General features: G+C 50.1%; 1 protein-coding gene across 1 annotated transcript; it reads right to left on the bottom strand.

Moving 5' to 3' along the window:
- Positions 1-12,190: 12,190 nt before the first annotated feature.
- On the bottom strand, positions 12,191-18,342 carry EOMES (eomesodermin). The gene is made up of 6 exons (XM_063420625.1): positions 16,441-18,342; positions 15,938-16,092; positions 15,562-15,683; positions 14,954-15,112; positions 14,797-14,858; positions 12,191-14,272 (listed from the first exon to the last, which is right to left on the bottom strand). The coding sequence occupies exons 1-6, from the start codon at positions 17,193-17,195 to the stop codon at positions 13,537-13,539; spliced, it is 1,989 nt and encodes a 662-aa protein (XP_063276695.1). The 5' UTR covers positions 17,196-18,342; the 3' UTR covers positions 12,191-13,536.
- Positions 18,343-19,429: the final 1,087 nt, after the last annotated feature.

The following is a 19,429-nucleotide window of genomic DNA, read 5'->3' as shown; positions in this document are numbered from 1 at the left end:
ATCCAAAGACATTTGCTTGTAGCCCTGTGCTACCTAAATCTAAGGTGTTAATGTACTAGCCTGACTTCAGAAATCTCAGGAGCTGCTCACCCCAGGCAAAAGATATGCATCTTTTTGGGGGGCCTACCATGCAATATAACACATGAAAGCTCTGTTTCTAAGAGGAATAAGACAGCACTTTACATAACAGCTAAAGGAATAGATTTTTTTTTCTCCTTTTCAAGGCTAATTCTTCTCTTATTAGATTTGTAGGAAAAAATCATATTGTTCTTCCACCAACCATCCCCCACACCTAAAGAAAACCTGCCAGAACAAAAATCCCAAATCCCCTCAAACCAACAATTTTCAGAGCCAATGCAGCACTGGACCGTACCTCTCTGTTCAGATCCATTTTAAAGAGCTACAATTTTGTCTTTCTAACCCAGGGCCAAATTCAGCATGTTCTACTCTCATTAACTTCAATAGTGACGCACGAATAAATAGTATTCAGTGAGACTTCTTCTACTGGTACATACTAATCAATGTGCAGACTGCCATATCCAGGCTTTTGTGACCTGTCTCTCTTAGCTAGTCTGAAGGCACCCTACCTTTGGAAAGCCTCTGATTCCAATAATTCCAGAAACATTCCTAGCTCTCCAGGAAAAGCTTTCCTACTGTATCCCACTTTATCTTTCTCCTAACCACACTCCTTTGCCTTTTCCAGGCTGCAGGTGAAAGACTGTGTACTAGATCTTTATGTATGTACACACCCTTTGCACTTTTAGGAGCATTCTGGATGGTCCATAACCATAAAAACACACCCTGTTCGCTGTGACAAGTGTTAAATTTGCAATCAGAAATGCTGGAGAGTTGCAAGCCCACAAAACAGGTCTGTAAACCTTGCATGAGTTCCTGCATGGGAGCTGGAAACAGAGACTATGATGTTTATGGAAGTTGGGCATATCCCTCAAGGCTGACACCTGGAACCTTCCTCCACTCTGGGGAGGCCTTCCTCCTAGGGCTGTCCTGTTTTAACTGACACAGGAATTCTCACAATCTGGGAACAGCTCCACAATGTGGAGATCGCTAACACGGCGTTACAGAGCAGAACTTGAAAGGAAGCAAGTTAGAACACCCCAGCAGTGAGAAACACCGTGCACTGATGCAGGGACTCCTGATGGGTCTGCAGGTGTCCAGCTCAAGTGCTGAAAGGAAGTCAGCTCCAGAGCAGACATGCACAAATGGGATGCAATGGGGACTAAGATCCTGCACTAGCAGAGAGAAGCCATATGCAACTCCTTCCCACGTCTTCCTGACGTTACTCTGTGCTGGGCTTCGTGCTGCAGAACTGGACTTCATTTCGTGGAAATTAGCAAGAAGCTCTGATTTGGCATTTAAAAGCTACAGCTCAAGGGCCTGTCCCTGGGAAGTGCTGACCACTTGATTTCTGCTGCAGTCAGTTCTTTTTTCAATGCCCAGCACCCTACACCCTCTGCACACCCACACTTTTCCTTATGGATTTATGTCCAACTTTTCAACAGGAGGTCAGCAGGGAAGATACCTGATCCACTCAGAAACAACTCTGAGAAAAGCATGAACCCCCTTCAGAGTTCAGCAGCTCAATGATTTTGTGTGATCCACAGAAGAAAGTGACAGACCCTCAGGACTGCACAAGAAACAAACAGGGAATTTCTCATTTGAAATGGAAGTGGTCAAAAGTGTCAGAATATTACATGGAAAGCAGACACAGGAACCAATAGGCCAGCTCCTACTGATCCATTTCAGTGAAAGTTTTGCTCTTATAATGCTGCTCTTAATAAACAGTAGTGAACCCAAGATACCATTTGTTCCTGTGTGCTGTCAGAAAGCTAAATATACTCTTACAGGTTTACACTGGGGTCATAAAGTGAGGCTCTGCTTCAAAAAAATCTACATCAGTACAAAACATTCCAAGTCATTTGATCCGAAGCATTTCAGACACTTCTGGAAAAAATTCTGAGTGAAAACTTTCTGTTTAAATTCAGCCTGTCTAATCCCATAAGAAAGGTTATTGTATTCCAATCTGATAGCAGAATGTTTCCATTTAAAAGGCAGTAGAACCCTGCCTTATTCACTACCCTACATGGGATTTTGGAGCAACTGCTGCAGCAGGCTACTGCACAGAAACTTCAATGGTATTTTCACTACAGCTAATACAATACATACTCTTATTTACCTGACAGATTGGCACCTCTCATTACAATTTTGATTCTTTTCAGCGATTTCAAGCATTGGTTCAAGAAGAGATTTTCTTGACACTGATTTTCTGACACTGTATCATAATGCAAGTGATGGTGAGGCTGTAATAATTTATGGTATTCTATGAGTTTTCCACACAGTTGCAAAATAGAAACTGAAGGTGCATTTTGCCTATTAATAATAATAGTAGCATTCAAAATCCATACTGCATCAAACATACCCGTGACAGTGATAATTCTGTGACTGAGGATTAAGCATGACTTCCTAGCAGTTACCAACACTTCTCCTTTAAAACTGAATATAGACATTATTCCATAAAATGGTAACTCTGGTTGTAGGGCACTTAACATAAGATTTTAAAAAGGTGAGAGAATCACATGACATAAATCAGTACGTTTTCAGGAAATAATTTTTCTTGATGAAAACTCTTCGGCTAAGTCTTGAAAGGTACATAAGAATCCTGGAGGGTGGTTGGAAAAAACCTCTGAGACCATGGAGTCCAAGCCATTCACCATGCACCAGCGTCATGTCCACCACTAAATAATATCCCCCAGTGCCATGTCTATGCATTTTCTGAACACCTCCAGCGTGTACACTTTCCCTGGGCAGCCTGTTCCAACGCCTGAGCACTCAGCAAAGATATTTTCCTAATATCTAATTAAATGTCCCCTGGTGCAACTTGAGGCAGTTTCCTCTTATCCTATTGCCCATTATGTGGGACAAGAGATTGACCCCCACCTGGTTGCTATCTCCACTCAGGCAGTTGTAGAGAACAATAAGGTTTCCTGAACCTCGGGGTTAAACAGCCCCACATTCCTCAGCTGCCCCTCATAAGACTTGTGCTCCAGGCCCTTCACCAGCTTTGTTGTCCTTTTTTGGACACACTCCAGCTCCGTTCTTTCAGCAGGTTTTCTTTGATAGTTATCACATCTTCACCCTGGCTCTGCAACTGACCTTCTAAGTCATCTCAGATCTTCATCCTGTACCTTCCTCTTCTCTGCTCACAGTGCTCAACAGTGCCTGCCTGGCATGCCCTCCAATGCTGATCCAGGCCTCCAAGTTTTCTCTTTCCCTTGCACCAGAGTCAGGCCTTCCTTTTTCTGCTACTGCAGCTCCCAGCCTGCTGATCCAGGCTCTATCCTTGTGCAGGCTGCTGCTGAGCAGGCAGACCTGGGTCCCCACAGTCAGCAGAAGCTCCCTAACCCCAGCACACCGACCTAGAGAGCATCCCTGTGAGACCCTACTGCCCTGTGAGGACTTATTCCATCCCCCAGTGCCTCCAGAAAGCAAGATCCCCTGCACGGGAACTCGGGGTGATGCAGGGCTAAGGCTTGACCTCAGGCAGGCCTCTCTGAAGGCTCAGAGCAGTGACAAGCTCAAGGGCTGCTGCAGCATCCAGCTCCTACACTGCAACCAAACTACTGCAGTGAGGAACTAAAATGCCTTTAGCACTCCCATCTACTTGATGAAAGGGACAAGGACCAGGCACTGCTGAAAGAGAGGTGGGCACTCAGGGAGAGACAGGAGTGAGAAAAAGACAGATCTAAAAAGCAGCACTGAGCCCTGAGGGTCTGAAATCCCAGGGACTGTGGCAAAAAATCCCAGAGGAAACTAAAGAAAGCACCTGCAGTCTGAAAACGTGTAAAAAGGAGATTGCTTGGAGGTATCTCACAGGGGTTATAGGATCACAGTGGGATAGCTCACAGAGCTGGATTGTTGCTAAGGATGAATACCAGCTCCTGAGAAAAAACACACTGGGGAGGTGAGGAATATGGATGATTTAGAGTCCATGCAAAGGGCTGGCTGCAAGACACACTGCTTGCTTTGAACAAGTGACAACTGTGTCCAGACACGTGTGAGGATTGGAGAACAGTCCAACACTCATGACTAGGGCCCTGCTACAGACCTCCTGATCCCGAGGGGAAGTAGGAGAAGCCTTTGTTTGAACAAAGGACGGACGGGAGCTCCATGAGCTGGAACTCCAGAGCTCTGGTCCCCACTAGTACTCAGGGTGAGAACCACTCTGATATCTGCAGATAATCCAGATATCTGCCAGTAATGCATCTGGGCAGAGACAATCCACATCTCTGGTCTGTGTTGATGGTAATTTCTTTGTGCATGTGACTAATGAGTCCTCTGGACTTCTTACAATGGGATGTAAAGGGCAGCTGCAAGATTGTGATTAAAGCTCTGGGAAGTGAGAAAGACACATAATACACTTACAAACTGACACTTCAGAGCAGAATTCAGCTTAGTTCAGAGTTGTTCTTGGTTAGCATCCCATAGAAGACTGCTGAGGAAGGGAAAGGAAAGCCTGTGAGAGCTGGCTGGTCCTCAAGAACCACCTCAAAGCATGAGACAGCCTGTTCCTGCAGGGAGGAAGTCAAGCAGGCATGGTGGAAGGCCAACAGGGATGAAGAGGGTACCTTACTCCTGAGTTCAAACACAAGGATGAAGTATGTGTGTCATTCCTGAACCAACAGTTCTGCAAGACCCAAAGATCTCTGCTGCTTTTTGTTTTTTCTGACTGAAGAATTACAGCCCCACGTTCCTGAATGCATGCATCATCTTTTTGAAATGAGACTAAGATTTGTGTAAGCCACTTAAACTAACCATGCCTGGGCAATTGCCACCACACAGTTCTGCACTTGTCTCTCTCTCTCCTCAGTCACTCTTGGCTGCAATCCCCGTGTGTCCTGTGAGATGACAGCAAACGTGATGTTGTCCATGCAGCACAATATGGACCATGTCTTAATCAGCCAGTCCACAATAACAAACTTCTAGTTTTTCAAATTAGCACAGCCTGCTACCCACACACTGGATTTTAGCTTTCTCCAACTGTAGCTTCCTCACAAAGATAAAGGAAACGTCTTCCACTTCCAGAGCCTAATGTAAAAAATGTTGACTCAATGTATATCTCCTTGTTCACAAATAAGCCCCAGGAAGCCTATCCCAACAGGGATGTCATTAATTGCAGTTAAATTTGTGTGGTATTTCAGGGTCACCAGCCTGCACGAGGAAAGCCACACACTCAAGCAATATTTGCATTCCTGTGTTCCCTGTCATCTCCTCCCATTTGATCCCCGTATTTCCTACAGCCATGGCACAGTGAGTGACTTTGCAATTCCTTCCTAGGGACTTTGGCCTTTCTGGACACTCGAGAACAGAAAGGCATGAAATATTTATCCCAACAGCCTGGGAAAGCATAATTTAATCTGAAGGAGGTGATTTTGTCTTTTTGAATGATAAATCTGCAATTTCGTGATTCACAATATTACAAAATAAGTCAACATAAGGTTACACCAAAACCAGATCCTCTCCTCTGCCTCTGCTCTTGTTGGGTCTTAGTTGAGCTGGCCCAACTCGAGAACCCAACGGAATGTAATTGTTCTTTTCTCCTGGATGTGTTTTCTGCCAAATCTGTAAAATAATTGACTCACAGAGAAATTGGATGAGCCCCACAGGTGGTGCAAGGTAAGAAGCAGACCTGGAAACAAAGCCTAAAAAGGAAAACGACAGAGAGATAGCTTCATTTCTCTCTGTCACAATACGTGGAACCATTAATGAGCTCAATCCCCCTCCCAGAGATTCACTCTGCCTCTTCAGTAAAGACAAACCATAAGAGAGGTTTTAGTTTTAATGCCGTACTTGAGGAGCTTTGCCCTATTAACCCCTGCAGCCGTTATGATAGAGGACACTGAAAGACAAAAGAGAGTTAATTACTTGTGGTCCATCAGGATTTTTTCTAGGTGTGGCTATGATCAATCTTTAAACTTTTCTATGGGGTGTTTTTCACTCTGTATGTCGGTGATCTTTAAACACGATGGGCAGCCATTAGCGCCTCTCAGCAGAACAATATGAAATATCAGCGTGGAGAATGATGCAGATCAAGCGTGATGGATGTGAACAGGGTGGAGGAACCCAACTTGTCCTTTCTTGCTGCTTTTGCTCCCCCTGTAACTCCTGGTTTGGAGAACACCCCAACAAGAAAATGGATCTGTGGATTTGGGGCATGGTTTTTGGGGGGGGGGGGTTGTTGTTTATTTGGTTGTGGGGTTTTTTTGGGTTTTTTTCCCATCTTCAGTCCCCGGGTAGGTTGAGAAAACATTAAAAGGGCATTGTGTCTCATTTTGTGTCCTTCATGCTTCTCTACAGAGACTAAATACAAATCAGAGCAGAGTGAGACACCTTAACCACTTACCAAAAACACCCACAATCCAGTCTAGCATAAGTCAGTCATTGCCCAACGTTCAGAACAATCCCATCTGTGGTTGTGGGATCTATTTTTTTTAAGTCTGTGGTGAAATACTACACTGGTTTTTGCTTGTTCATTTCTTGTGTAGTGTACTAGAACCAGACACCCCCCTTGTTCCAAGCCAGCCAAATGTGAAATGAAAAGCAGTCTGCCATAGAGCATCCTTCCTGCAGCTCCAGGAGACACTGCCCTGAATATTCAGCCCATTTCCAGGGGAATGAATGGCACCTCCACTAAGGTTTCTCAGTCAGTGGGAATGTGAGAAACGAGAAACCCACATGTTAATCACAGGTTTTGGGAGCAGAAACCACATTCTGGCTACTACACATGTTCTGTTATACTATGCAGTAATTAAGCTTTTTGTGGTAAAGCAAAAACAAGGAGCCCGTGTTTGCTGATCCCTATGGGAATGGGTTTCTCTCCCCATGGTTGGAATAAGGAAACTGCTAGAAAGACCCAACCACAGTCAGGGAACCACAAAGCAAATGGCAGAACAAGTGCATGCCCACAGACAGCTGTTTTGGGGTGTGAGAGGTGCTCTAAACCTACATTTCACCACATGCCCACAGAGAGCTAAACGCTGTGATTGTACCACTGTGGCATCTCCACCCTATCCAAAATTCCTCTCATCATTTTCCAGACAGGAGTGTTTATACCACCAGCCTGTTTAAACGCTTTTGGGGTTCAGCACCTAAACTGGTCAGGTCACCATCCAGACATTCACTGTCATATGCAGTAATTGTGTGGTGAGGGGTGGTAGAGGAAAAAAAATCACAAGTACTGCTGCTTGAACTGCTGAAAGCAGTCACCCCTGGCAGGAATACACAAGTTTTCATATTTACACTCTGCTCCATTTCCTCTTTCTGCTCAGTGCCAGCATGAGCATTTCTGCTGCTGCACAGTGAACTGAAGCAGAGGGTTGATGTGACTGAAAAATAACCCTGTTCTCTACCCTACCCCGACAGCAGACATTTCCAGAGATTTGTTAGGCACATGTAGTTTAAGCAGATGAAGTAGGGAAATACATTGCATATTTGAAACAGAGATGTACAACACAGATTTATCTGCTGTTCAGGATCATTACTGGCACAAACTTTAAGAACTTAATTTTTCCTCTGAGTAGAAGTAAGACCACTCAAATGTCACAGATTTTGCCAAAATTTTTCTTCTGGATCAAAGATATTTCCCCTGAAAATAAGAAATTTACCTGATAGTTTCTCTCAAATAATGCTGCAAAGGCACTGCAATACAAAAGCAGCAGAACTGAATCCTGCCTTCACTGAAAGAAGTAACAGAAGAGTTGGGTTAACCATAATCTTGCAATATACAACACAAAGTTAATGGAAAATAAGCTAATCAGTGTATCAGGGGACAGCAGGCTGCATAGGTGAGGCTTTGTCTGTCCTATCTGGAGTAAGAGATAGGATAAAATTTACATGCTATTGTGAACAGCTCCTGGAAAGTCATCTTTGCATTGACGTGTCCTCTGCAGTGTCAATTTAATAGGTCTGCTTGCTCAAATCATACCTGCATCAGGGCATGAATATCATGTTATAATATTTCTACTTGGCATGGGAGGTGAGGAGAGGAAAGCAATACAATTTCTGTTATTGAGAACATCTCACTAAAACCAAGCACACTCTATTACCAAACTATTTCGTTTCCTAATAAAGGTTGTTTTCTTCCTCAAAGGAAGTCTGCAACTATGCCAAGCAATTTACAAAAACTACATTGCTTTGCAGACAAATGGAAATGTAACTACTCCATGAAGTTTAATGATCAGTGCCCTACCCACACCACAGAAACCCAACCCTGCTCCAAGAAAACCAGGGATCATAACAGAACAGACCCCTTGGCCCTCCTACTGTGTACTGCCATACAAAATCACAGTACAGAGGAACCTTAACATGGAGTTCCGTTCTCAAACCTGTCAAAATGATACTGCTTTATGGGGTACAAACTTTAGCAGTGCCTACTTCATCCACAAGAGGCCTTCTATAAACCAGTAAAACTGCAGAGCTCAAACTTCAGCAGAATATGGACTTACACGGAGCTCCTAATACAGATTTGTTAATGGATGTCCCCCTCCACACATCCTTTCCTCATTTACAGACATCACGCCCCACAGAAAGAACTGATCTTTTTGGGGGAGGTCTGTCTTTCTGTGGAGAACACCCCAGGAAGAAGGAAAGCAGTTTGCTTTTTGCCTGAGCTTGATGATAAAAGGCAAGTGACTTTAGAGAAGCTCTAGAAACACCTGATCAGATTTGGGTCTCAGACACTCAGAGTTTGATAGTGAGAGCATGAAGAATACAGGCTGCTTTTCAAGCTTTAAACATCATTATATGAATGTAGGTATTTGTTACTTTAATTCATTTTAGTGGTGTAGGCCAGAAAGTGGCACGTGCTAGGAAAACACACTGGCTCCGTGCCTTCCCCAAAAGCAAGGTGGATGAAGAGCAGTCACCTGGGGTTTAGCACTGTTACAGGAGCCACATCTTCTGGAGTCCTGTCCCATCCATCTTCTGAGATCGTCTTTTGAGGGGCACTGGTCAAAACAGGTTGGGAATTAACCCCTTGGCTAATAAACATCAGCAAGAAAACAGTTCTCTGCTGCAGATGGAAACTAAACAGCACACAACAGACAGGAACATAAATTTTGCTTCACAGTCTGGAACTGAGCTGACAGTCAAAGCCAGGGTGGGAGGAGGATTCCTCCTCCAGGAACAGACTTCCTGCACCTGATTAACATCACTCACAGGTGGAAACCCTCTGTGTGAGGTAGTTTCCCCTGTGACTAAAGTTAGGCCTTTATTTTTACTCACCAGGATCAGAACAGCAGATTTACCCCCTTTCCACCCAGCACTCCCTGTGTTCATGCAGTCCTTCAGAGCAGGCAAACCACACAGCACTCCATCTCTCCTGCATTTTATCTCACTCTGAAATGAAAACGGGGGAGAGGGCGGCAGGTTAAAGGAAAGCCTGCAGAGGATTCCTCCTGCCCAGATTAGGATTTAATTGTATTCCTAGTGAGTCCCTTCTGGTTGCGCTCGGTCTTTCAGATGAATGTTTCATCAATATGATTAGGATCACATCCCTCAGTCTCCTCTATTTACACAATCGGTTGTGACAGCTCAGAGTATAGTACTCCCTAAAGGAAATATTAGATACCACCCTATCTTTTTATTCAAATCATATTTTGCACTCCACACTTTCAGGCTAATATCATTCTCCCCTGGATTACATATCTGTGATACCCAGCAAGCACTAAAATCCTTCCAGTAAGGATTAGATTAATATTTATATTAGCCATACTCATGATGATCACGGCTATGAAGATCTGGGGGAAAAGATGTGTGGGCTACAGTGTTCAGGGGGCTGGGGAATTGGGCTTGGATATATTTAAAAATGTAGGACAGTAAAAAAAATATTGATGATGATAATAATAATAATGAAAGTCACAATTTCATGGGGTGGATGGGCATGAGGGAGGTGCCGGCGGGCCTGGTCTCATTCCCCCCGCCTCCCCTTTCTACCCAGAGCCGAGACCCCACAGCTGTGCACCGCCGGCTGCCCCGGCACGGCTGGCCGATATTCCCGCTGGGAAGGGGAATTTCTGAAGTGCAGGGTACCGCAGGAGCCATCGGGGGCCTGTTCCCACTTCTGCGGCCGCCGCCTCCTAGGGGACCCTCAGCGGGGTCTGTCAGGATAGTCTTTCCCGGGAAAGCCCCCTCGGTTAACGCCGCGCTCCCCTCGGAGAGGAGGAGGTGGGAACAGGCGAGCAGGTGTTAGAAAGGCGGCGGTGAGGGAGGTGGGAGCGGAAAATCAGACCGAAAGTAAAACTCCATCCCATTACTCGAAGAGAAAACGTACCGAGAAATACCCGCTCCTTCCTCCCCGGAGCGCTGAGGTGTCCGCGCTGAGGAGGAAGGAGCCCCCTCTCCAGAGAGGCTCGGGCGGGCCCGTCGGAAGAAAGAGGTTCGGGCTCGTTTCGTTTCCCCCGCCGGGTGTGGAGCGGCGGCGGCGCGGTTTGGGGCGAGCAGCGAAGGATGGAGTTTCGTTGGAAAAAAATTACCAGAGGGTTGTTCTCGACGTGCCAGGCCTGCTTTAACGAAAATAACACCGAAAACCAGAATCTTCGGCGAGGGACGGCCTCAATCCGTCGGACGAACCCGTCTCCATTGCCTCTATTGCCCCGCCGGGGACTTAACGCTATTTAAAATCAGGGCTACGCACTCAGAGCCCCGAACCGCTCCCTTGGCTCAAGTGAGGGAATATCCCAGGAGCTGCTAACTCGCGGGGAACGGCCCCAGGGTGCGTATCCCGGCTGCACGGGGCCGACCGGGGCGAAGGAGCAGAGCCTTTGCCCCGCCGGCAGCCGCGGAGGTTCGGATTCTCCCTGACCCTGACCTAGAACGAAGTTTTCCCTCTTCGCCGGGCACGGCTCGCACTCCACCTCCCGCCGCACACCGCAGCAGTGGTGTAAACAACTATTATTTATTTCTTTATTCGCTCTAGACTCTCCGTGCTCGTCCAGCTCGCGTTTCCAACTCGCAGTTTTCACCCGAAAGCGCGGAGACGGGCGGGCTCCCTGCAGCGCCCGCTGCCCGGCCGGGCTGGTGCCGCCGGTCCCGGCACACGCCCGCCTCCCGCAGGGGCTGCGCAGGAAGGGCCCCTCGCCCTCGGCCCGGCCCGTCCCCTCCCTCCACAGCCGCGAGAAAAAGCCCGCCGAGGCGAGGCGGGGCTCTCCGCCCGCAGCCCGCCGTTCGCGGCAGTAAATCACATTACAAGGAAAGTGCAAGGGTAGTTAACTTTATCTTCCGTTAATGTAAACAAATAAAAAGCATTCAGTTCCTTGATCTTTATTTAAATCTGGCGTTGTTTATCGGTGTCATCCTATGAAGATTAATTAGATACCTTTATTCACAATTTGGCGTCTGACACCCCATTTTAGGAATGCATTATAATCACAAGGTGTTAATTGGGGCCAGCCAGGCACTTACGTTTCTATTAAACAGTGTGAGGACTTTTCACAAGTATTAAGTTCCTTCTTCACCGCGCGGTGCAAAAATATACAGCTTTTAATAACACAGCGCGGCGGAATCGCGCCGTGTAATCGGTGTTTGCAGGGCGGGTGGGGACGGCCGGCGGTGCTGGGGGACAGCCCTGCCCGGGGGCTTTTCCGGGAGGAGGGGGGCCTCCGGTTAAATAAAAAATAATAATTAAAAAATAAATTAAAGAAGGAGTGATATGCTCGGTCCTTAGTCTCTTAAAAACTGCGGCAAGTCCCCATTCTGTTCCAGATGGGGTCCCGGGGCAGAGGAAGAGCTGACAGGGTAGCGTGGCCCCGAGATGCGAAGCGCTGATCGAAATCTCCTCGGACGCCCGCCGCGTCCCGCTCCGGAGGAGGAGGAGCCCCCGCCGCTGCCCCCCCGGTAGCGCCACCGGGGACAGCCCCGGCCCCAGCCCCGCGTTTATTTTGTTTGCAGCCGGGAATCGTTAACAGCTTAATCCCATTACTGCCTGCATATCCTCAGGAAAGGTCCCGCTGCCGCGGGAGCGGGCGCTCAATGGCTCTGCCAGAGGCTTTCCCCTCAGATAAGCGGGCAGGGGAATTTCTTGCCTTGTTCCGGGAAGCGGAGGGGGTGAGAAGGGGGCGGCGGGACGAGCTCGCACCTCGCCTACCGCAGAGGCGGGGGATGGGAGGGGGCAGGGGACAGGACACCGTCGTATTTTGGGGGGAGCCGGGAGCTCCCGGCTTGTGCAGAAGATGCACAGGATAACCGTGGCAAAGCAAGAGCCAAGAGACATTTTAAAAGAAACGAAAAAATTAAACTGAAATTTCACGCAGAGAGTGCAACAGATAAAGCATCAGCAGTGCAAAGGATGGTTAGATTTAGAGACAACAACCCAAAGGATTGTGCTCCCTCCTCCCATTTTGGGACACTCAGCAGAGCAAAGATGAGGCAGAGCCATAGTTTCTTTATGCCTGGCACCACCACATTTATTAAAAATTACTACTATATACATAGAAAAAAAATAAAACAGAAACAAGTTTCTTGGGAGGGGAAAAAGTTTGTGGGCCAGCTGCTCTGGGGCTGATCAGTTTAAAATGGCTGAAAGTATAGGCAAGAATGGGTAAAGTTACATCACTTCCAGTTTCATACAGGGCAGCTGAAAAAGTCACTTTACGTACACATAAATAGAAATCTCCTTGTGCAATGCTTCATATGCTAAGTTTGCTTAACCAAAAAAATGCCTTTTGAACTTCAAATCACCACCGGATGTCTTTCCAACTGAACAGCTATAGGTCAACTATTTATACATTATTCCACAATATTCTACACAGTGTACCTAGACAAAACACAACTGTACACTTTGTTTTTGGCCACCTCAGTAAAGGTTAGGCTGTTGGGATGGAGGCAGGGTGTTTTTTTTAATGCAAGTTCTAAGCTAAGAATAGTCAGATTTGGTCATTGTAATCCTGTCATTGGCAACAAGACCTTCAAGTCAAAATCCTGCCTGGCAAGCAGGCCTTATTTTGGCATTTTCTGCCAAAAAAAAGCTGTAGCTGAGCAATATCCAACTCAGCCAACTGTGTTGTGGATGGGTTGAAAAAAACCAGCTCAGTCTAAAGCAGAACATAGCATTTGTGCACTTCCCTGCAACCCAGTTCCCTTTTATCAAGCAGGGAAGAAAATTAAATTTGGGATCCCACCCCCTCTTTCCTTGCTCAGAAGTGCATAGATTTGATCAGGCCTCTGAGCCAACCCAAACTGTAAACTTTAGTGTCTCCAATAAATATGCCACATATTTAGACACTCACAGCTTCTGCATATGCTTCCTTCTCAACAAGGGGAAGAATTCTCCCATTGTTTGCTCATTCCCTACTTTAGTTACCTGCAACAGTCAAAAAGCTTTGGCACCTTCTTTAGAATTGCACACAACAACTCAAGGTGGAAGGCAAGAGTCTTTTTGGCAATTGTAATGCAAAAAAAACCCCAAGGCCACCCTGAAAAAAAACCCTAAAAAAAAAATCAGCCAATTGGAATAAAAAAGATGTTTTAAGAACTATTGTAGAAAGCATAGTAGCCCATGCCTTTTGAAGTGTCTTTGCTATAGTCCTCAGCATTAATGTCCTCACATTTCATCGTTGGGGAATTCTCGTTGCTGGAAGTGCTAGGGGAAAGCCGTCTTCTTTTACAAGCGCCTGTGTAGACCCCAGAATCATTTGAATCTAGAGATTTGATAGAGGGTGGAGTCTCTATCCAGGACGAGCCGACTTCTTCTTTCACCTTGTCCTTGGAAAGCTGGTCTTCAGTGAATCCCGGAGGACTTGTTCTCGAGGTCCAGGTTAGTGCTGTCGTCATTTTTCGCTGGTAGGAGCCCCTGCTCCCCCAGCCTGCCATGGACGGAAACGTCGGGTCGGGGTAGTATCCCAGAGCGTGGGATGTCTGAAGGGGAAGCGATTTGATGCCGTAGGGGAGCAAGGTGCTGTGAGAATACTCGGTCTCATAGGAGTTCATGTCCAGTTTGTTGGCACTGGGCTGCTGCATGGGCGTCACAAACCAGCGCTGGGGAGAGCTGGCCACCTCCTCGTTCTGCTGCGGGGACAGCAGGCCGTTTGTCTGCGGAACGGCTCTCTCGCCGTTGTAGAACCTGGCCGGGGGCAGGTTGTTGACAAACTGCTCTTGGAAGAAGGGCTGCACGCTGTACCGGGCGCCAGGGACGATCTGGTGGGATCTAGGAGAATCCGTGGGAGATGGCGTTAATCGGTCATTTTCGGAAGCTGTGTACATGCTACAACATAAAAGAGAAATACTGAGTGTTTTACTTTGCAATTTCAGTATGACAGTAACACAACACAAAGACACAAACACGAAGAAACTAGATATTTCTTAATTAGAATCATAACTACATTTAACTGGATGACGATTTGTTTTAATCTGATTTAGTAGGTGCTTTTCTTAGACCCCTGTAAATTTTGTTACTGCTACAAGCAATAGCACAAGTTAAGGAAGAAAGTGACTATTAGGCAAGTCTGCTGACAATTTAAAGAAGCTCTCTCTAAAAATACTGCTTCCAGTAAAATCTGCAGGCCAGCTAGATTCTGCCAGCACAAGTCTCCTACCAAAATTCAGAAGCCAGTAGAAAGACAGGCCATCTAGATAATACACTATTCAGACATTTAAACATAAGCAAAATTGCCAGCAGAAGTACTGGAGCTGAAGAACTGAATTAGTGTCTAAAGGAAAACCATTTCAGGCCAGAATCATGCCTCTTAGACTGACACATCTGGAAAAAAAAGACAGAGGTGTACTTACGAGTCGTAGTTGTCTCTGAAGCCTTTTGCAAAAGGGTTATGGTCAATCTTGAGCTGTGTAATCTAAAAGTGAAAGCAGAATATATTAAGATGAGATGCTGAGCCCACAAGTCAATTTGCTAATATTCTTAATTGCAATTTTATACATCCATACTCACATCAGTGTTCTGATATGCTGTAACTGCTATGAACTGCGTTTCGGGGAAAATAAATGTTTGAGTCTTTGAGGAATCATTCAGATCTTCAACACCATCTTCAGTCACTTCCACAATGTGAAGTCGGGGCTGGTACTTGTGTAGGGACTGCAGTACTATCATCTAAAAGAAATCATGAAAGTGACAATATCTTTAGACAAACTGCATCGAACACTAAGAGACCTATTTTACAACACATTTTCTTCCTGTAAATTGCAACCTCTTGGTTTAGAACTGGGGCAGTTTTAACTGTTATCAGGAGCTGAGTCACAGCTTGCAGCCCCGTTTCACCCAGAGCTATCAGCTACCCTCCCACTTTTTGAGTAACTCCAGAGGATCAATATATTTGCTAAAACAAAAGAAACTCACACATCATCTTCCAACATTTACATCTATTCCTAGAAATAGATAGAGAAACAAAGAAAACAAGCTCTATGACCCAGTTCAAGAAGGGAACGAGTCACAAGCACAGTGAACTAGCGGGTGGATGAAATGCTGTAAAAGCCCCAAAACCCCTAGGGCTCCCCCGCTGAGCCACCAAGACCCCCTCAAGCCTCCCACCCCCTCCTTACCTGCGCGTTGTTGTTGTTAGCACCTTTATTGTTCGTTAGCTTCAGCTTCCCGAAAGAAATCTCCTGCCTCATCCAGTGCGCCCCGGTGTTTGGCGACTCGGGGTGAACGTAGACCTTGTTGCCTGCGGAAGACAGGGCAGTGAGACGCCGGCCGGGCACGGGGCTTTGTTCCGCCACCCGCGCAGCCCCCCGATGGCCACCCTCCCACACAGCCCCGCAAAAAGAGCCCCAAGATGACTTCAAGAGCGTAGCTCGTCCCTTAGCAGGATGCCCGGTGTGGGGAAGACCCTGAAAAGGGGCAGCGAACTGGGAACCCTTTCCGAGAAAGCGTCCCGCGCGGAAAGGGGGCGAGGAGACCCCCGGAACCCGCACCTACCTTGCATGTTGTTGTCCGCCTTGCCGCAGGTCACCCACTTGCCCCCCTGGAAACGCCAGTGGTTGGGGTCCGCCAACACCACCTCCACGAACACGTTGTAGTGGGCCGTGGGGTTGAGGCCGGTGATATTGAAGCTCAGGAAGGGAAACATTCTCCTGGGGAAAGAAAGAAAAACCACAAGGCATGGTGAGGCGGGCCGGGGGAGGGGGCGGCGGGCGCTAGCGGATGGTGTAGATGGCCGTGGGGTGCCCAGTCCGTCCCGGTACTAAAGAGACTAAGGAACCACGCGGCGAGCCCCAGGCAACCCCCGCCTTATCTCCCGGCCGCCGTGTGTGGGAAACTGGGGAGTCGCATCTCGGGGAAAGCATCCCGGGGCACCACCGACGGAGAGAGCGCGCACCTCTTTCCCAGGGGAGCGGGCAAGCGTCCCCGGGGGTGCCACCTCCCCCACCCATTCCCGACCACCACACCACTTCCCTCCACCACCCCCCGCGCTGGCTTACCGGCCCTGTTTCGTGATGATCATCTCCGTCTGATGCCGGTGGAACTTGAGCCAAAGGGGCCGGTTGCAGAGGAAGACCTGAGCGCGCATCCCCGGGCCGGCGGCCGGCACCCCCAGAGCCCCGAGCCCGCCGCAGGAGCCCGACGCCGGCGGGTAGGGGCCGTAGAGGGGTCCGCCGCCCGTCGTCTGCCCGTACTGGTAGCCGCCGCCGCCTCCGAACTGCGCCCGGCCGCCGGGCGGGCACACGGCGCCCGCGAAGCCGCCTGGGGACAGCACGGAGCCGTAGGGGTAGCGCGGCCCGCCGGCAGGCTGGTACACGGCGCCGGGCTGCGCCGCCGGCGGGTACGGGAACAGCGCGCAGGGCCCGCCCAGGTCGGCCGCGGGCGGCCCGGGGGACTGCAGGTAGTAGCGCTCGGGGCTCAGGCTGTCCATGGAGTAGCGAGCGGCGGCGGCCGGGGGCAGCTCCTCGTCCCCGCACGGGGTGGCCTTGCGGCCGTCCGGCTTGGGGGCGGCGAAGGGCGGCTCGACTGCCTCCGCCTCGCCCAGGATGGCGGGGGCCGCCCCGAACTTCTTAGGCATCTTGTCCAGGTCGAGGCGCGGCGGCGATCCCGGACCGGGCTGCCCGCGGGAGCCGCCAGCAGCGCCCGTCCCGGCTCCTGCTCCGGCAGCTCCGCCGCGCCCGCCGCCCTCCAGCGGGTAGAAGGGGGCGCCCGGCAGTGCCCCTGGCGCCGTCAGCAGCGGCTCACCCAGCTGCATCCTCGATGGGCGGTGCGTCCGAGCTCCCACTCAATCCTGAGTCGACCCCGACCCCTGGCCGCGCAGGGCTGTGCTTCGCCGCTGCTCCGCCGAGGCGATTTATACCAGCACGCCGGGCTCCTCGGGCCGCCGGGGAGGGGCTTGCGCCGGGCTGCCTCATCATCGCCCTCCACCCCCGCCGGCCCATTGGCTGGGCCGCGTAACATTAATTTAATTAGACAGCTACTAATTGGAACAAGTCACCTGTGACTTTGGTGTGCGCCCTGTCCCCTTCCATGCCCCCCCCTTCCCCCACCCGGCTACCTGAGGGGCTCTGGCTCGCTCCGTCCCCCACGTCGCTCGGGCTGAGGGGAACTGCCGCATCACCACCGTGATCACCCACGGTGGCTGCGGTGAGGGCCTGGCTTCCCTCTTCCAAAAAAAAACAAAAAACAAAAAACAAAAAACAAAAAAAACACCTTTTGCTGAGGTGGCCACCGTCCTACTTCTCGCGTAAGGAAGAATCCCCGGGGCTGGGCGAGGGATGGGGGCGAAATGGAAAGGTTTGGGTGGGAAAGCCTGCACCGGTCAGGTAGGGAGGGCGGCGATGAACCGGCCCGCTGAGACGGGGCGGGGGACGCCGGCCCCCCGCAACCTCCCCGCCGGCCGCCTCGCCGTTCCAACAATTCTGCTTGTGTCTCTGCTGAGTCCAACATCCTCCTTCCTCCCTCTCCGCTCCCTGAGCAGCATCCTTATCATGGGGTTAACACGTTTCACCTTATCTGTGGGAAGTGGCGGGTTCGCTTCGCCATTCCAGTTTTCAGGAACTCGGCAGCCGGTTTCTCACAACCCGCGTTCCCCTTCAGCATCTCCCACCGGGAAGGCAGATTTTTAATTGAGGCGGGTGCCAGATCTTTTTGGCGCTTTCTCTCGGTGCAAATCCCAGAGCCTTTAGCCCCAAAAGGGTAGGGAACAGCGCTTGGGAAGGGGTAGATGCCCGTGTGATTTTGTGGAGCGAGCAGAGCCGGCGCGAACGATTTGCAGCTACAAATCCGCAGCCCCTCGCCCCCTGCCCGCCACCGGCCATCTCGCAGGGAGCGCGGCTAACACCTGCCTCCACCTCACGGCTGAATTTTAAACCAGACCCGCTGAGCGGCCAGGATTTCGTTGCCTGACAGAAGGATCCGGCCGAGCTGCAGCAGCTCGGCTCTGCCGCCGTCCTCGCCGCCTCTGCCCGCTGATCCCCCTCTCCCGCCGGGCCGCGCCGCATCGGGCAACTGAGATGAAGGGCGAAGAGCTGAGCGCGGCCGCCGAGAGCCGGGGCCGAGCCGCTGCCGGGGCCCCACCGGGACGCGCAAGGCGGGCGCCGGCGAGTGCGGGCGGCGGGGCCCGCCCGGTGGTGACCGCCGCGGCCGGGGACGGGCGGGACTCAACCCCCACCCCCGGTGGGAGCCGAGAGTCGAGGGAAGCGGCCCCTGCTGTGCCCACCTCTGGCTGTGGCCGCTTGGGCGGCAGCCCGGGCTAGGATGCTCACAGCCGGCAAGGAAATACCAGCCCCATCCCTGACCACGCACATTCTCTCCTGGATCATGTTTGCCACAATTTTTGCGTGGATCTCGTTCGACCGAATAAAACAACAAAAATGTATCGGAAAAGTCCGATGCACCGGCACGAAGGGCACCAGGCGCTGGAACCGCGAGGTGCGCGGCGGAGCAGAGCCCAGCCGAGGAGCTCTGCCCTGCTTTGAAGGCAGAACAAGGCGAGGAGCGTCCTGCCGGGCGCTGCCGGGGCCGAGCCGCTGCGCCCCTTCCCCGAACGGAGAGCCCCGGCGCGGCTCCTCCCGGCGGGGCCGGCCCCAGCAGCCCTCTCCCTCGGGCTCTGCTTCTCCCGGGCTGGGGCAGGGAAGGAAGGAGATTTTACAAAACCACTGTGTAGGTTTTACGGGAGTTAATTTCACGGTCTTGTAGACTGAAAGGGACACATTATTTCAAACATTCCTTCGGGTGCCGCGTAGTTCAAGGCTATTGCGCTTTTTTCCCCCAAAACTCAGGTAATCTCGCCTTCAGCTGGGCAAGGTAGAGAAATTTTCGATGTGGCTTGGGTTTCCTGCAGATTGCACCCGGGACGGGGACACAAAACCTGTGGCTGTCCTGGGAAAGGGAGACCCTTCCGTTTTGGTTCGAAATACGCCCGGGGTGAAGCTCTCCGTAACGAACGAAGGATCGATGAATCCTTCTCAGACTCAGGGTTATTTT

This window comes from Prinia subflava, chromosome 1 (genome assembly GCF_021018805.1).
Source record: "Prinia subflava isolate CZ2003 ecotype Zambia chromosome 1, Cam_Psub_1.2, whole genome shotgun sequence".
Classification (NCBI taxonomy): domain Eukaryota; kingdom Metazoa; phylum Chordata; class Aves; order Passeriformes; family Cisticolidae; genus Prinia; species Prinia subflava.
Note: the sequence above shows the minus strand (reverse complement) of the source record. Positions and strands in the feature narration are given on the sequence as shown.

Bases quoted from the DNA above. Each gene is read 5' to 3' on its own strand.
- EOMES (XM_063420625.1), bottom strand. From the start codon at position 17,195: ATGCAGCTGGGTGAGCCGCTGCTGACGGCGCCAGGGGCACTGCCGGGC. The intron at 15,684-15,937 runs GTAGGTGCGGGT...TGTCTTCCGCAG, and splicing joins GGCGGACAACAACATGCAAG to GCAACAAGGTCTACGTTCAC. The intron at 15,113-15,561 runs GTAAGGAGGGGG...GATTTCTTTTAG, and splicing joins CTAACAACAACAACGCGCAG to ATGATAGTACTGCAGTCCCT.